This window comes from Entelurus aequoreus, linkage group LG20 (assembly GCF_033978785.1).
Source record: "Entelurus aequoreus isolate RoL-2023_Sb linkage group LG20, RoL_Eaeq_v1.1, whole genome shotgun sequence".
In the NCBI taxonomy this organism is placed as follows: domain Eukaryota; kingdom Metazoa; phylum Chordata; class Actinopteri; order Syngnathiformes; family Syngnathidae; genus Entelurus; species Entelurus aequoreus.
This window is the reverse complement of record NC_084750.1, coordinates 23575674-23593960: the sequence shown is the minus strand read 5'-3', so window position 1 is coordinate 23593960 and position 18287 is coordinate 23575674. Positions and strand designations below refer to the sequence as shown.

The 18287-nt window shown below is 34.9% G+C and overlaps 1 protein-coding gene across 1 annotated transcript in view; it reads right to left on the bottom strand.

Annotated features, from left to right (window-relative positions):
• adamtsl4 (ADAMTS-like 4) overlaps positions 1-18287 on the bottom strand; it is a 141979-nt gene that overhangs the window by 19178 nt on the left and 104514 nt on the right. Inside the window, exons 7-10 of the mRNA XM_062029669.1 lie at positions 17019-17223; positions 12252-12436; positions 2855-3011; positions 1520-1774 (exon numbers count right to left, since the gene is read on the bottom strand). Of these exons, the coding sequence (XP_061885653.1) occupies positions 1520-1774; positions 2855-3011; positions 12252-12436; positions 17019-17223 (802 nt within the window). The remainder of the gene's footprint in view (positions 1-1519; positions 1775-2854; positions 3012-12251; positions 12437-17018; positions 17224-18287) is intronic.

Genomic DNA, 18287 nt, shown 5'->3' with positions numbered 1-18287 from the left:
TATAAATGAAGCATACTTTTGTACCGGTAGTTGTTTCCCCGTATTTCTACTCAGATAAGGTAACACTAGCGAGCTTTGGGGAAAAAATTATTCGCAAGTGTAAAAACAATTTTCTTTAAGTTCGTGCTTCTTCTTTGTTATTTTTGGCGGAGGGCACCATGCGCAAATAACCGTCGCTCTGGCGGCCTTAAAATTGACTCGGCAGCACCACCTGTTGTTGCAGAGTGCAAATTACGGGTGCTCTGAGTGCAAGCGTGTGGATCGCGCAGGGTGGAATATTACTGCCAAAAGTTTTAACTTGAAGAACTTTTAGTTTCTTGACAATCCTTTTTTGATTGCAGAAAAGTGTTTTTCTTAGTTGTGAATCGTTTTTTAATTGGAGAAAATATGTTTTATACTTGCGAATAATTTCTTTTACTCTGTAACATGTTTTTTAATTAAAGAAAACAGTTTTTTTTTTTTTACTTGGAAATGTTTTTTTTTTAATTGAAGAAAATAGTTTTCTAACTTGCAGAACATTGTTTTCTTACATGCAAACTGTTTTTTTACTTGCAGAAAATACTTGTTTTGCTCGCAAACATTTTTTAATTCAATAAAATTGTTTCTTTTTACTTGCAAATCGTTTTTTCTTACTCGCAGAAAATGTTTTTTGTGACTTGCGAATCATTTTCTTTAAATGAAGAAAAAATATATATTTGTTTTTAACTTGCAAATCATTTTTAGTTGCAGAAAAAAGTTTTTCTACTTGCAGAAAATTATAATTTTTTTCAGTTAAAGAAAGTCTTTTTTTTTTTACTTGTAATTGAAGAAAATTGTTGCTTTTTTTAACTTACGAATCATTGGGCGTGAGTAAAAACATTTTTGTGTGTTTGTTTTGGCAGCAATTTCACTCCATATTTGGTCTAGAACATACTTAGCTTTATTCGTTATTTAAATATTTGTATGAGATTTTCAGTTCATTTTATCGTCTTTTATTACACCCCCAAAAATTTTTTTTTCACCCTTTCAATGTTTACTCCATTTATTTGTATTTGTGTCTGACTTTCACTTCTGTGCGCGTTGACAGTTGAGCTTGCCGTTGTTGTTGTTGTATTGTTTTGATAATAGAGGGATATTGTTGATCCATTAACCCTCATATTTGTTTAATGTACTCTGTATATATGTGTATATATATATACATCTACGTAAATATATATATATATATATATATACATCTACGTAATATATATATATATATATATATATATATATATATATATATATATATATATATATATATATATATATATATATATATATATATATATATATATATATAGATGTAAATATATATACACATATATATATGTACTTTATAGTGTATTCAAAGTGTGCACTTTTTTTTTTACTAAAATAGCAACCTTGGTCGAGGCTGGAACCAATTATTCATGTTTTATTCATGACTTCCTTGTGTTCTTGCGCCAAAGGCCCACTGACGTCCCGAGACTTTGCACAGTTTATTGAAACGGACGCATCTGACCTTTGCCACAGGACACGGAGCACTCGGAGAGGGCGCCTCTCCTCCACACGAAAGGCGGCTGGGTGTCCAGCGGCAGGTCGGTGCGAGGCGGGATCCGAGCATTCCTATTGGGCGCGTTGGCCCGGGGTCGCGACCTCTCAGGAACCCATTGTTCAGACGAGGGGGGCACAAACATGGAGGAGGACGAGGGGTAAGAAGGGACGGAAACCGGGGGAGGAGCAGGAAGAGGGTCTTCTACTGACACGGTGAGGGGACCTGCGGGAGACACATAAGGTCCGTGACATCATCGTGAAGTCAGAGTCTCATGACAAGAAACATCATAGCCCCGCCCCCTTGACCTAAAACCACACCCATCAGCATTATCCAAGGACTTCAGGAATTTGGGGAGTAATTGTGTGAATGTCCAAGCAAAACTTTGGCGCGCTCCACAGCCCACAGTTTTCATTCGATCTAAACCGTTCCAGTATCAAAATGTTTGGCTCGACCGGAAATCGTGAGCCCCCCTAATTAGTTTGAATGACTAATTATTGTAAAAAAAATTAATAATAAGTTTGAGGAATAAATGAATAAATATTTATAAAGAAATACATACATATAAATAAATAAATATGTATAAAGAAATATGTATAAAAAATAAATATGTATGAATAAATACAGATGTATAAATATATAAATATGTATAATTAAATAAATAAAAACATAAGCTCAGGGGACGTATTTGTAAGTTTGAGAATGAGTAAATATTTTAAATAAATACATAATTAGTGTTAAAAATAAATAAATATGCATGTGTAAAAAAATACATATGTATATATAAATATGTGTAAATAAATATGTATGAATAAATATGTATAAATAAATAAAAATGTATAATTAAATAAATAAAAACAAGATCAGGCGATGTATTTGTAAGTTTAAGAATTACTAATTATTTTAAATAAATAAATATGTTTTAAAAATAAGTAAATATGTATGTGTAAATAAATACATATGTATAAATAAATACATATGTATGAATACATATGCATGAATAGATATGTATATATAAATAAATACATATGTATGAATAAATATGTATATATAAATAAATATGTAGAAATAAATACATAAGATCAGGGCATGTTGTTGTGAGTATGAGAAAGACTAATTATTGTACATATATAAATAAATAATAAGTGTGTGGTATACATGAATAACTATTTATAAATGAATACATAGGTTTAAATAAATGAGTAAATAAATAAGATCAGGGGATGTAAACAAGTAAATTATATGTTTGTGACATAAATGAATAGATACTGTAAATACTGGCTGTCCACCAGGACAAGTACTTACTGCGAAGGGATGCCCTTGATGGCTCCCGCTCCCACAGCTTGTCCCTGGAAGCCTCTCTTGGTGTCTCCCGGTCCGCCGGCCTCTCCGCCTCCTTCTTCTTGTCCACAGGGACGTAGAACTCGTAGTCGATGCCGGGGTTCTGCTGGTGGAAAATGATCTGCGGGACAAAAGAGGACATGAAGGGTGGAGTACTGAATGATGGAGAAAAGATCCAGTGGGAAGTCCAACATACTGTGGCACGTACGCCCGCACGCTCCATTGTCAAAGTATAAATCCAAGTTTAAGCTGTTCAAGTTTCAGTTTTACGGCCGTCAATGTTAGTTTTTGTTGATTCGAATGGCTCCTTTTTCTTCATGCTGCTGCCAAGAGAACATTTAACAGCTAAGCACTAACAGACGAGGAATGCAATATCATCGTAAACGAGAATAATATTATTGCGCTTTTAGCAGGACTGTTACTATCTACCGGGAAAATGTATCTCCGACAAGTACGGATGTTCTCATTCTTCTTCAACACATCTATAGGAACATCTAAAGTCCATTGACCCTGACCCATTTAAAACACTTCCTTGTGGTCTACATAACATGTAATGGTGGTTCTTTGGTCAAAATGTTGCATAGATCATGTTTTACAGACCATCTTCAAGCCGCTTTCTGACCGTCTCTTTGTGGGCGGGTCTTATCTACGCGCCTCCACTTCAACAACGTCTTCTCCCCATCAGCCATGTTGTAGTTTTCAGCTCTTCCATAACGAGTCTACTGACAGATATAAGTAAGATCTGTACACTACTTTGTATTAGAAATGGCAACAGCGGAGGATGCATGTGCATGTATGAGCCAGTCCGCCCCACAACGAGAGGATAGAGAAAAAAAAGGAGATTATTGGACTACAACTGAATAAAAATGGTGGACACGTGCAAAGTTGTCGGGTAAACCTCAAGTTCCAAATGGCTTTTTTGGTTTGGATTCAACTTTTCGGGACTTGAGGATCTCAAATACACAAAAACATGTAAAAAAAGATGGTTTTGCACAATAGGACCCCTTTAGCACTTTTTTATTTTAATATTACAACTAGGCCTCACTTTTTTATGGAATTCTGTTATCAACATTTGTATTTGCAAAAATTTTGCCACAGTTTTCGTACACTGTCTCGGTTATCGTACGGGCAAACAAAGAATGCATAATAGGGGTGTAAAAAAAATAAACAAAAAAATTCTAATTAATCACGATTCTTATTTGTAATGATTCTTAATCGATTCCAAAAAAACAAAAATGTTATTTTTAACTCAGGCAAATCATATTGTTGATGTACAGAATTATTTGTGTTTGTATTTATTTGTATTTGACTTTAATAAATGCATTTTAAAACAAAACCTGTTTTCTTTTAAGTAATATATAAATGTATCAGAGCTGTTAATCTATTTTATGGAGGAATTAATCATAGAACTGGCACCCAAAGTTAATAAAAACTATTGATTTTGAATCGAGAATCGCTTTGAATCGAGAATAGATTCGGAATCGAATCGTGTGGTGAAAAGATTCACAGACCCACTGCATAATTAGTCACCATGGGGCCTAAGGAAGTTGCGAGTGCCAGCACTTTGATAGAGAAGGTGGGAAGCAGTATTGAATTCAAGAAATAACGCGCGACAAAGTTCGTCTTTAACGAGTCAAGGATGCCACGATTCGATTCACATACAGAAACTTTAAGACTTTTACTTTCTCTATTTAGTCAAGTTTGACATTTTGTTTACAAACAAATGTGTTACAAATTGCTATGACACAGAAAAGGGGGAGGATTAATCACGCTCTGCTTCTTCCTACTCCTTTTCAGACATGTAATAAAATTTTTAAAAAGTTCACATTTGAACCGATACCCTACCAATTCCCGGTATCTGGGAATCGATACTGGTACTTGACGGTACACATTTTGTGTGTTAAAAAATATTAATTGTTTCTGATAATAAACCCTCATTTTTTATTGCAACATTTAAATATCAGTTGATTATAATAACTGCTGTCTAGTTATATCTTTTTATTTATAAATAGTTGATTTATATAGGCTAGTAAGGTAAAGTTTTGTACCTGACAAGTTCACGTGACACCTCTGAGGAAGGCTGCAGAAGCAAGATAGCCGAAACTTGTCAGGTACAAAACTTTACCTTACTAGCCTATATAAATCAACTATTTATAAATACACATTAGTAGGCTAAATGAACCTCTTTAACATAGTTATATCTTGTTTTATTATAACACCTGAGTCTCGATTACAGTTGCAAGCCCAAGACAATAAGTGGCAGTAGTGTATAGTTTATGGTGTGTTGGCTACTCAGGTCAGTCTTTTGTTGCACCCTACAAAATATGAATACTCTAAGAATTTTACTTATTACGCAGCAGCTGTTCGGTTTTAACGTGGATCTCAGTTGTAGGTTTCATTAACAAATCGAGAGGTGTTGAAATCCATCCATCCATCCATCCATTTTCTACCGCTTATCCCTTTTGGGGTCGCGGGGGGCGCTGGAGCCTATCTCAGCTACAATCGGGCGGAAGGCGGGGTACACCCTGGACAAGTCGCCACCTCATCGCAGGGCCAACACAGATAGACAGACAACATTCACACTCACATTCACACACTAGGGCCAAATCGACACGTAAAATCGCTAATGCTAATAAATAGCATGTTATCAGCAAAGCCAATGTGTATTAGCATCAAGCTAGAGCAGGGGTGTCCAAATTACGGCCCGCGGACAAAGTGTGGCTCGCCAGCTTCTTTCATTTAGCCCACGAGACGACATGAGTTCGTTCAACAAAGCATCACACCACAGAGTGCTTTTAAGTTAATCTTAAATACCAGGTGGTCTCTAAAGGCTAAATGTTTGCTGCCATATTGTGGACAATGTGAGTTAATCAGTTTAATGACCGATGGAAGTACTCTTTTAAGGCTGCACAGCATTTATTTATACAACACAATCCAAACAACCCTCTGTAGTCATGGTGCAAAAAAAATAAAAATAAAAATACAACTAACTTAAATGTCAACACACATGGTCACAAATAACACAACCTGCACACTGAACATTGTGGATATAATGAAAAACGTCCAAACACCATAGAATAAAATAAAAAAATTACACACATTTAAATCCATTAGAGTGCATGAAAGGATAAATGCTAAATATTCTATATATATATATAAAAATATAGATATAAATATAGATATACATGTATATATATATATTAGGGGTGTGGCAAAAAATCGATTCAAATTCGAATCGCGATTCTCATGTTGTGCGATTCAGAATCGATTCTCTCTTTTTTTTTAATCGATTTTTAAATTTTTTTTAATTTATTATTTTTATTTTTTTAATTTTATTTTTAATTTTTTTTTAAATGAATCAATCCAACAAAACAATAAACAGCAATACCATAACAATGCAATCCAATTCCAAAACCAAACCCGACCCAGCAACACTCAGAACTGCAATAAACAGAGCAATTGAGAGGAGACACAAACACGACACAGAACAAACCAAAAGTAGTGAAACAAAAATGAATATTATCAACAACAGTATCAATAATAGTTACAATTTCAACATAGCAGTGATTAAAAATCCCTCATTGACATTATCATTAGACAATTATAACAGAACAATAGTGTCACAGTGGCTTACACTTGCATCGCATCTCATAAGCTTGACAACACACTGTGTCCAATATTTTCACAAAGATAAAATAAGTCATATTTTTGGTTCATTTAATAGTTAAAACAAATTTACATTATTGCCATCAGTTGATAAAACATTGTCCTTTACAATTATAAAAGCTTTTTACAAAAATCTACTACTCTGCTTGCATGTCAGCAGACTGGGGTAGATCCTGCTGAAATCCTATGTATTGAATGAATAGAGAATTGTTTTGAATCGGGAAAAAAATAGTTTTTGAATCGAGAATCGTGTTGAATTGAAAAAAAAAATCGATTTTGAATCGAATCGTGACCCCAAGAATCGATATTGAATCGAATCGTGCCAATTTTTGCCTAATGCGGCCCCCAGGTCAAAAAGTTTGCACACCCCAGAGCTCGAGCCTTACTTTCCTTACTGTGGATTGTTTTTGGAGTCAATTTATTTTCTTTTGAATTGAAAATTGCGACTTCACCTAGAGCAGGGACTTTCAAACTGTGTTGCGCGCACCAGGGCTCCATGTAGCGGTACGCCAAGGAAGCACTTGCTCAAAGTACAGTGTTTTATTTTCCTATAATCAAACACAGTGAGACTGCTCAAACTGTGTGTAATGTTACAGTGGCCAAAACTATTAAATGTGCCTTGTTTTTAATGAATACTTAGGCCTACTTTGCTAGAGTATTTCAATGTTGGTCAGTATCGTCAGGCTTCCTTCTGACAGTTTGGTCATGTTTGTGTTTTCCTGTGTTTGGTGTTTCACTTCCTTGCTCTTGTTTTGTCGGTATTTCCTGTTTGCTCTGTGTGTTTTGAAGAACCTTCACTTTCTGTTCCATGTCCCGCCAGCACATCTGACTCTCATTAATTACTTCTATTTAGCCGGTGCCAAAAAAGTATCTGATTTGATACCCATCCCTAGATGCTGTATGCATATTCAAAAATAACTAGTACTATAAACCCTAATCTGATACATTAAACATACTGTATGATGCACTTCATTTTACACTTTTTTTTTTACAAGACTATTAAAAATACATTGCAAAATGAGACCTGTACATCTTTATGATGGTTTAAAGATTACCGGTATTTCTATTATATATTTTTTGGGATGAGCTTGAGAAGTATAAAGAAACTAAAGGTTGACATCAACGTATGTTTAACCAATAATAAAAGTGTGAAGATCAGGGGTCATGGTGAGCCCTAAAACAGCATGCAGTTCGTCGTGTCCTTCGCATGCACACACCATTACGTCTAACAAGACCTCCGACGGCCAAGGTCTTCTAAACATAACCAAGCAGCCGTTTCCATTTAATGTGCTATTTTTGCCAAAGAAGGCCGTGACATTTGTGTGTGCAAAAATAAGATTTGAATTTGGCCCGACTTGGCCAGGACGTATCATATCATAGTTTGTTTTTGAACTCCCCTGGACATGTTTTCTGGGCATGATTTGCAGCATAGTCTCGCAGCGCAGCCTGATGTAGTTTTATTATTATTTTTAAATAATAAAAATACAAAAAAAAATACAGGAATAGTAATGTAAGGTTAAAAGAAATAAGTCCTAATGTTGACAGCATAAAATCGATATACTGTATATAATTAAAAAAGGTACCGTATTTTCCGGACCATAGGGCGCACCGGATTATAAGGCGCACTGCCGATGAATGGTCTATTTTTGATCTTTTTTCATATATTAGAGGCGCACCGGATTATAGGGCGCATTAAAGGAGTCATATTATTTAAGTTTTTTTCTGAATGTAAAACACTTTCTTGTGGTCTACATAACATGTAATGGTGGTTCTTTGCTCAAAATGTTGCATAGATTATGTTTTACAGATCATCTTCAAGCCGCTTTCTGACAGTCGCTTCCGGATGTGCCGTTTTGTCGGCGGTCTTATTTACGTGGCTCACCTTCGGCAGCGTCTTCTCCCCATCATCTTTGTTGTAGCGGTGTAGCGTGCAAGGACGGGAGTGGAAGAAGTGTCAAAAGATGGAGCTAACTGTTTTAATGAAATTCAGACTTTACATAAATCAATAAAGGAGAAGCATCTCCTCATCCAGAAACAACAACACCGAAAATGTGTCCCGTGAAAAACCATCCGACCGAAACTCTAATAACTGAAGTTCCTTGGGTGAATAATGTAAACTCACTACACCGGTAGGTTTTAGAGCTTTCACAGCGAGTTTACTGACAGATATAAGTAAGAACTTTACACTACTTTATATTACAAATGGCATCAGCGGAGGATGAATGTCCCATAATAAGAAGATAGTAAAAAATAAGAAGATTATCGACTACGGTGTCGGCACTGACTACAAAGGCAAACACGTGCAAGTTTTCAGGACTTATACAGATCCCAAGTACAGATTAGCAGGTACTAGAAGGTAAGAAAAGTTTCTTTTGCATAATATTGCGAAACAAAACGTAAGATAATATGTCTTACCTTATACGCACACCATAATAATACTCGTATGTTTAATGCGCCGACAACCAATCAAGCGGTGCGGCTTCATAGCTTACCAAAGTCGTACTAAAACATTTTGATAGATTTTTGAGCGCCGTGTGTAATGTTCTATATTTTCAATGGAACATTTAAAATGTTGGTGCTTGACATATTGCCATCATAATGCAGTCTACACTTATCTCTTATGTTTGACTGCCATCTACTGGTCACACTTATCATTACACCATGTAACAAATATAATAGCTTCGAGGTGGGTAAACTCAGCCAAACTTATTCCTTATATTAAGCGCACCGGGTTATAAGGCGCACTGTCAAGTTTTGAGGGAAAAAAAGGATTTTAAGTGCGTCTTATAGTCAGAAAAATACAGTAGTATTTAAATATTTAAATTTTCGAAGGTTATGAGTTTACTAGTAAGACAGTCCAATTTTTATATATATATATTTTTTTCCTTATAGAACTTTTTATATAGAAAAATAATAATAATTAACTATAGTACTGCTTTGCTCAACAGAGCATTCCTAAAATCTGGACATAGTCTAAAAGTCAATAAGATAAAGGCATTTCTGTTTTTTTTGTATTTTTTAATTGGAACGTTAACAAAATCCTTAATGATTTCCAACATTTGTAATGCACGCTTTGCAAGATTCACTTCAACGTTTATTATTAGTAGTGTTGTATTTTTTCATACTATTATGACTTTTTACACACAGTATAACTATTTTTGTAAGATTGATACATTTTCTAATGAAAAAACAATGTTATTTATGCACTACAACTTTTTTCATGGATTCCTATAAAATGTAATTCTCACCCAATCAATGAACTGGTCTCTCAACAAAATTGACAAGATATTCTCAATGAGAAGCTCAGACCCTGGGGAACCTGCCTGTCCAGACAGAACTTTTGCTGCTGGATACAAGATTGGCTCCTGGGAGAAGTGGAGAGTCATGTGCCTGGTCATTCTTTCCATCAAATACATTGAAGATGTTTTGTCTATTAAGAACTGTGATAAAAGGTCATTTGATGATTGGAATGAGCGTTGCCCTGGTCCATCGACAAATTCGGAAGACGACGGCAGCCGTTCAAGGAGCCCAAAGGCTGCCCTTTGTGATGCATGGGTCCAGCAGAGCTGTAAGAACTCAAACTTTGACCATTTCTGAATTGAATCGCGAACAGAGAAGCTTTTTGCTACGCAAGGCGAAATTATGATCAACTTGAGGGCCAGAACGAACAACTAGAGCAGACAAACCATTGGAATGTGTTTACTCGCATTAACCAAAACAATTCTTATTTACAGTTTGGCTCCCTCTGCAATCGCCTTGGCAAGGTAACGCTGTAAACACCCCCGAAAGACGCTCTGAAATGCCCCTTCTTCAAGGGAATGTAGACTTCCAGGCTTATGGACAAAACACGCACCCATGGACTAATACTACACAGGTATGTATGCACCATTATGACTTTATTATCCTAAATGTGTTATTTTTTTACTAAAAAACGTGACACTTTATTTTAGATTATTTCAACTTTATACTAGTAAGATTACCACTTTTTTCCTCAGAGAACATTTTTTTTTTTTCCCTTGTTCGAGTATATCAGGGCTTCTCAAATATATCAGGGCTTCTCAAATAGTGGGGGGCTTCATGGGGGCCCCCCAACAAGGACTGGATTATATTGTGATTATTTCTGGTAAAAACATGCATTTATTTTTTTTAGAATTACAATTTTATCCTGGTAATACTTTTAGTGACACTATTTAAAAATATATATTGTATTCTCTTGAAAACAACTGTATTCTAAGTAAATAAAAAAAAAAAAAAGTTTAATCAGGATCAGGATCAGGTTCAGGATTAATTCTGGTAATATGTTTTTTTTTTAACACTTTTTTTTTTTTAATTACTTTTTTTTATACAAAAACAACATTATTTTCTCAATATTAATTATACTTCTTTTCCAAGACATTAAGACTTTATTCTTTTTTTTGCCTTTTATTTTGTTTTCAAAACTCATTTTTTTAAAAAACAAAACTTTTTATACAAAATCAACATTATTTTCTCAATATTAATTATACTTCTTTTCCACGACATTAAGACTTTATTCTTTTTTTTGCCTTTCATTTTTTTTTCAAAACCCATAATTAAAAAAAACCCAAAACTTTTTATCATAAAAACAACAACATTATATTCTCAATATTAAATACACTTATTTGCCACGACATTAAGACTATTCTTTTTTTTGCCTTTCATTTTTTTTTTCAAAACCCATTATTTTTTGGGGAAAAAATACTTTTTCTACAAAATCAACATTATTTTCTCAATATTAAATACACTTCTTTGCCACGACATTAAGACTTTATTCTTTTTTTTGCCTTTAATTTTTTTTTCAAAACCCATAATTTAAAAAAAATAAAAACATTTTATCATAAAAACAACAACATTATTTTCTCAATATTAAATACACTTATTTGCCACAACATTAAGACTATTCTTTTTTTGCCTTTAATTTTTTTTCCAAAACCCATTATTTTTTGGGAAAAAATACTTTTTATACAAAATCAACATTATTTTCTCAATATTAAATACACTTCTTTGCCACGACATTAAGACTTTATTCTTTTTTTTTGGCTATCATTTTTTTTTCAAAACCCTTTTTTTTTTTTGAATAAAAAACTTTTTATACAAAAAAACAACAACATTATTTTTTCAATATTAAATTAACTTCTTTGCCACGACATTAAGACTTTATTCTTTTTTTTTTGCCTTTAATTTATTTTCAAAACCCATTATTTTTTGGGGAAAAATACTTTTTATACAAAAAAACCAAATCATTATTTTCCCAATATTAAATAACTTCTTTGCCATGACATTAAGACTTGATTCTTTTTTTTTGCCTTTCATTCCGGTCCTAACATTCCATGGTATTGGCATAAAGCTCGACAAAGTAGGTGATTTAAGTGCAAATCCACGCCCTCAGGACTTTGTGGGTGTTTTTTAAAACTATTTTCATGACCTTCTGCCCTAAAGTAACTGGATGGAAATCTGCTGATGACTACTGTTTCTTTAATAAAATCTTAGCCTGAGGTTAGAGTTGTTATTAGTGAGCCTGTATCAGTAATCTTGAATAATCCCTGAGTAAAGCTAACACAATGTTGTCTATCACAAAGATCTTGACACAGTTTAGCCTGAGGCGTTGCATCTTTTTATGATGCCAAACAATTTGTGACTTTTCATTAAGTTCATTTTGGAAGCGGGGTCTACTCACATAGAGCTGGAGCTGAGTGCTAGTGGGTCCCGGGGCCTTCAGGGACTCTCCTTTCTCTTCCTCCCCCTCCGCCTGCACCCTCGGTCGAGCGTATGTGAAGGTAGTCCCCCCAGCTTGGTATTCCCCCGGAGGGTCCACAGCCCAGCGCCCGTTCACAACAGAAGCTCCAGTTCCACTCCTCATGGCTGCAGGAAAAAGGGTGAAGAAGCGTGTCAGATCCAGTAAAACGCATTAGTCACGACACTTGGTCGTGTTAGCAAACACACGCACATGCAATCGGAACAGAAGTTTACAATCTGGCCTTGAAAAAAGAAACTCACAGGCCAGCAACATAATGTTGCCAAGTGCCTGACAGACAAATAAGGTACACCTAGCAGGGCTGGTTGACATTTTTTTGTCTTTTTTTATTTGTTTGAAAGGAGTGTTTTAATATCCTCAGAGGCTGAATGGACGAAGCTGGATTCTGCTTGTTTGGTGAAGACGTTTCAGAAGAGCCATCGACACAAACTTTATTACAAGACCTGATGACTGACAATCTTTACACATTTTGTATACTATTTGACTCCAACAACAATTTAAATAAATGGTTTTGAAATAATGCAGATACATGGCAAAACAATGGTTGAATAATGACATTTTAGGACGAAATAACACAATTTTAAATATAAAATATATTTTTTTAATAAAATATAAATGAAAATAAAATAAAACAAATTCAGTGTGCAGCTCTATGATAGAGCAGGTATCTAACTTTTTTCTAAACATTTCTTTACTTTTGACAAAATCCACGTTCACTTGAGCACTGTGGTCATTGTCTTTATGCTGTTTAGTGATAATGTATCATTAACTATAAGTCAGAATAAACACTAAGAGTTGAGGCAAATATTATTTGGTGGATTACTGAATCACCAGATATCTGTTGGAGACCCTTGTAGTGTCACTATCATGAAGTGTAGTGTCACTATCATAAAGTGTAGTGTCATTATTATAAAGTGTAGTGTCACTGTCATAAAGTGTAGTGTCAATATCATGAAGTGTAGTGTCACTATCATAAAGTGTAGTGTCACTGTCATAAAGTGTAGTAACAATATCATAAAGCGTAGTGTCAATATCATGAAGTGTAGTGTCACTATCTTAAAGTGTAGTGTCAGTCATAAAGTGTAGTGTCAATATCATGAAGTGTAGTGTCAATATCATGAAGTGTAGTGTCAATATCATGAAGTGTAATGTTACTATCATAAAGTGTAGTGTCAATATTATGAAGTGTAGTGTCACTATCATAAAGTGTAGTGTCAGTCATAAAGTGTAGTGTCAATATCATGAAGTGTAGTGTCAATATCATGAAGTGTAGTGTCAATATCATGAAGTGTAATGTTACTATCATAAAGTGTAGTGTCAATATCATGAAGTGTAGTGTCAATATCATGAAGTGTAATGTTACTATCATAAAGTGTAGTGTCAATATCATGAAGTGTAGTGTCACTATCATGAAGTGTAATGTTACTATCATAAAGTGTAGTGTCAATATCATGAAGTGTAGTGTTAGTATCATGAAGTGTAATGTTACTATCATAAATTGTAGTGTCACTATAATAAAGTGTAGTGTCAATATCATGAAGTGTAGTGTTAGTATCATGAAGTGTAATGTCACTATCATAAAGTGTAGTGCCAATATCATGAAGTGTAGTATCTGTATCACAAAGTGTAGTGTCAATATGATGAAGTGTAGTGTTAGTATCATGAAGTGTAGTATCACTATCATAAAGTGTAGTGTCAATATCATGAAGTGTAGTGTTAGTATCATGAAGTGTAGTGTCACTATCATAAAATGTAGTGTCAATATCATGAAGAGTAGTGTTAGTATCATGAAGTGTAATGTCACTATCATAAAGTGTAATGTCACTATCAAAGTATAGTGTTAATATCATGAAGTGTAGTGTTAGTATCCTGAAGTGTAATGTTACTATCATAAAGTGTAGTGTCACTATCATAAAGTGTATTGTCAATATAATGAAGTGTAGTGTTAGTATCATGAAGTGTAATGTCACTATCATAAAGTGTAGTGTCACTATAATAAAGTGTAGTGTCAATATCATGAAGTGTAGTGTTAGTATCATGAAGTGTAATGTCACTATCATAAAGTGTAGTGCCAATATCATGAAGTGTAGTGTCAGTATCACAAAGTGTAATGTCAATATCATGAAGTGTAGTGTTAGTATCATTAAGTGTAGTGTCACTATCATAAAGTGTAGTGTCAATATCATGAAGTGTAGTGTTAGTATCATGAAGTGTAGTGTCACTATCATAAAATGTAGTGTCAATATCATGAAGAGTAGTGTTAGTATCATGAAGTGTAATGTCACTATCATAAAGTGTAATGTCACTATCAAAGTATAGTGTTAATATCATGAAGTGTAGTGTTACTATCATGAAATGTAGTTTCACTATCATAAAGTGTAGTGTCACTATCATAAAGTGTAGTGTCAATATCATGAAGTGTAGTGCCACTATCATAAAGTGTAGTGTCACTAAAATTAAGTGTAGTGTCAATATCATGAAGTGTAGTGTTACTACCATGAAGTGTAGTGTCACTATCATAAAGTGCAGAGTCAATATCATGAAGTGTAGTGTTACTATCATGAAGTGTAATATCACTATCATAAAGTGTAATGTCACTATCATAAAGTGTAGTGTCAATATCATGAAGTGTAGTGTTACTATCATGAAGTGTAGTGTCACTATCATAAAGTGTAGTGTCAATATCATGAAGTGTAGTGTCACTATCATAAAGTGTAGTGTCACTAAAATTAAGTGTAGTGTCAATATCATGAAGTGTAGTGTTACTAACATGAAGTGTAGTGTCACTATCATAACATGTAGTCAATAATATGAAGTGTAGTGTTAGTATCATGAAGTGTAACATCACTATCATAAAGTGTAATGTCACGATTATAAAGTGTAGTGTCATTATATTGAAGTGTAGTGTTACTATCATGAAGTGTAGTGTCACTATCATAAAGTGTAGTGTCAATATCATGAAGTGTAGTGTTACTATCATGAAGTGTAGTTTCACTATCATAAAGTGTAGTGTCACTATCATAAAGTGTAGTGTCACTATCATAAAGTGTAGTGCAATATCATGAAGTGTAGTGCCACTATCATAAATTGTAGTGTCACTAAAATTAAGTGTAGTGTCAATATCATGAAGTGTAGTGTTACTACCATGAAGTGTAGTGTCACTATCATAAAGTGTAGAGTCAATATCATGAAGTGTAGTGTTAGTATCATGAAGTGTAATATCACTATCATAAAGTGTAATGTCACTATCATAAAGTGTAGTGTCAATATCATGAAGTGTAGTGTTACTATCATGAAGTGTAGTGTCACTATCATAAAGTGTAGTGTCAATATCATGAAGTGTAGTGTCACTATCATAAAGTGTAGTGTCACTAAAATTAAGTGTAGTGTCAATATCATGAAGTGTAGTGTCACTAAAATTCAGTGTAGTGTCAATATCATGAAGTGTAGTGTTACTAACATGAAGTGTAGTGTCACTATCATAACATGTAGTCAATATCATGAAATGTAGTGTTAGTATCATGAAGTGTAATATTACTATCATAAAGTGTAATGTCACGATCATAAAGTGTAGTGTCAATATATTGAAGTGTAGTGTCACTATCATAAAGTGTAGTGTCACTATCATAAAGTGTAGTGTCACTATCATAAAGTGTAGTGTCAATATCATGAAGTGTAGTGTTAGTATCATGAAGTGTAATATCACTATCATAAAGTGTAATGTCACTATCATAAAGTGTAGTGTCAATATCATGAAGTGTAGTGTTACTATCATGAAGTGTAGTGTCACTATCATAAAGTGTAGTGTCAATATCATGAAGTGTAGTGTCACTATCATAAAGTGTAGTGTCACTAAAATTAAGTGTAGTGTCAATATCATGAAGTGTAGTGTCACTAAAATTAAGTGTAGTGTCAATATCATGAAGTGTAGTGTTACTAACATGAAGTGTAGTGTCACTATCATAACATGTAGTCAATATCATGAAATGTAGTGTTAGTATCATGAAGTGTAATATCACTATCATAAAGTGTAATGTCACGATCATAAAGTGTAGTGTCAATATATTGAAGTGTAGTGTCACTATCATAAAGTGTAGTGTCACTATCATAAAGTGTAGTGTCACTATCATAAAGTGTAGTGTCACTATCATGAAGTGTAGTGTCAATATCATGAAGTGTAGTGTTAGTATCATGAAGTGTAATATCACTATCATAAAGTGTAATGTCACGATCATAAAGTGTAGTGTCAATATATTGAAGTGTAGTATTACTATCATGAAGTGTAGTGTCACTATCATAAAGTGTAGTGTCAATATCATAAAGTGCAGTGTCACTATCATAAAGTGTAGTGTCAATATATTGAAGTGCAGTGTTACTATAATGAAGTGTAGTGTCACTATCATAAAGTGTAGTGTCCCTGTCATAAAGTGTAGTGTCAATATCACAAAGTGATAACATCACTTCACGAACATAAAATGTAGTGTTACTATCATAAAGTGCAGTGTCATAAAGTGCTTAAAGAATCTGTTGATATTTTGCAGTTTTTTATTCTCACGCTAATAAGAATGCGTCCCCTGGCAAGTTAATACGGAACGTGTACTTTTGTTTCTAAATACGGGACGACTCCGTCTTTCAGGGGACGGCCGGCGAGCCCCGTTGACGCCTGAAAGAAAGACGAGGGCGGCTCACCCAGGTAGTTCGGGCTGGCTCGTCTCTCTGTGATGTTAATGAAGGTGGCTCCGGCCGGGATGTCCAGGATCTTGTGGTAACCAAGGGGAACCGTGACATTATGGAAGCTGCCCGTCACCCTTTGACAGGAGGAGTCCCGCCCACCGCAGACCCCACATTTGTCCATCACAGAGCCGGAGCCCAGAGTGCCGTCGCAGCCCTCGGTCTGCCAAAGACAAGGAAGACGAATAGATGGGAGTTGGATGGTAAAAACAGGAACAAAGCATCTATTGTCAGAGTTTAGGTCACTGCTCGCTGCGTAAATCTCAACCTTACGAGCCGAAACGCTGCCAGAAATGTAAAGGTCGGACGAGGGCGAAAGGAGTCTGCTTTCTGGGAGCAGACATTTTAAACCAATCCAGGGTTTTTATGACTCGTTTAAATCACAAACAATCACTTTTTATCATCTGTGACATAAACTGCAGGATAAATCACGCGAGTAAGGACAGAGAAAACTTTCAGCGCACTTAAAATGATCTAATGAGGCAAAATTGGGATATTGTGTCCAACAAAAATGATGTTACCAAAGCACGTGAACATTTTGGAGGGATTTTCACAGGCCTGGATGTTGAAATCTGTGTTAAAAAATGTTTGTAAAAGGAAAAATATACTCTATACCAGTGGTTCTTAACCTGGGTTTGATCGAACCCTAGGGGTTCGGTGAGTCGGGCTCAGGGGTTTGGTGAGTCGGGCTCAGGGGTTCGGTGAGTCGGGCTCAGGGGTTTGGTGAGTCTGGCTCAGGGGTTCGGTGAGTCGGCCTCAGGGGTTCGGCGGAGGTCAAAACACCCTCGACTCATCGTGTAAATAAAAACTTCTCCCTATCGGCGTATTACGGATACGGCAACAGCAGAAGTCACACTGATTTGCAGGTGTGTAATTTGTTGTGAGTTTATGCACTGTGTTGGTTTTGTTCTTTGAACAAGGTGATGTTCATGAACGGTTCATTTTGTGCACCAGTAAAAAAACATGGTAACACTTTAGTATGGGGAACATATTCACCATTAATTAGTTGCTTATTAACATGCAAATTAGTAACATATTGGCGCTTAACTAGTCATTATTAAGTGTTCTAATGGTACAATGTGTTTGCTCATTGGCTCAGAAGGCTAATTGATGATTAGAAAACCCTTGTGCAATCATGTTCACACATCTGAAAACAGTTTAGCTCGTTACAGAAGCTACAAAACTGACCTTCCTTTGAGCAGATTGAGTTTCTGGAGCATCACATTT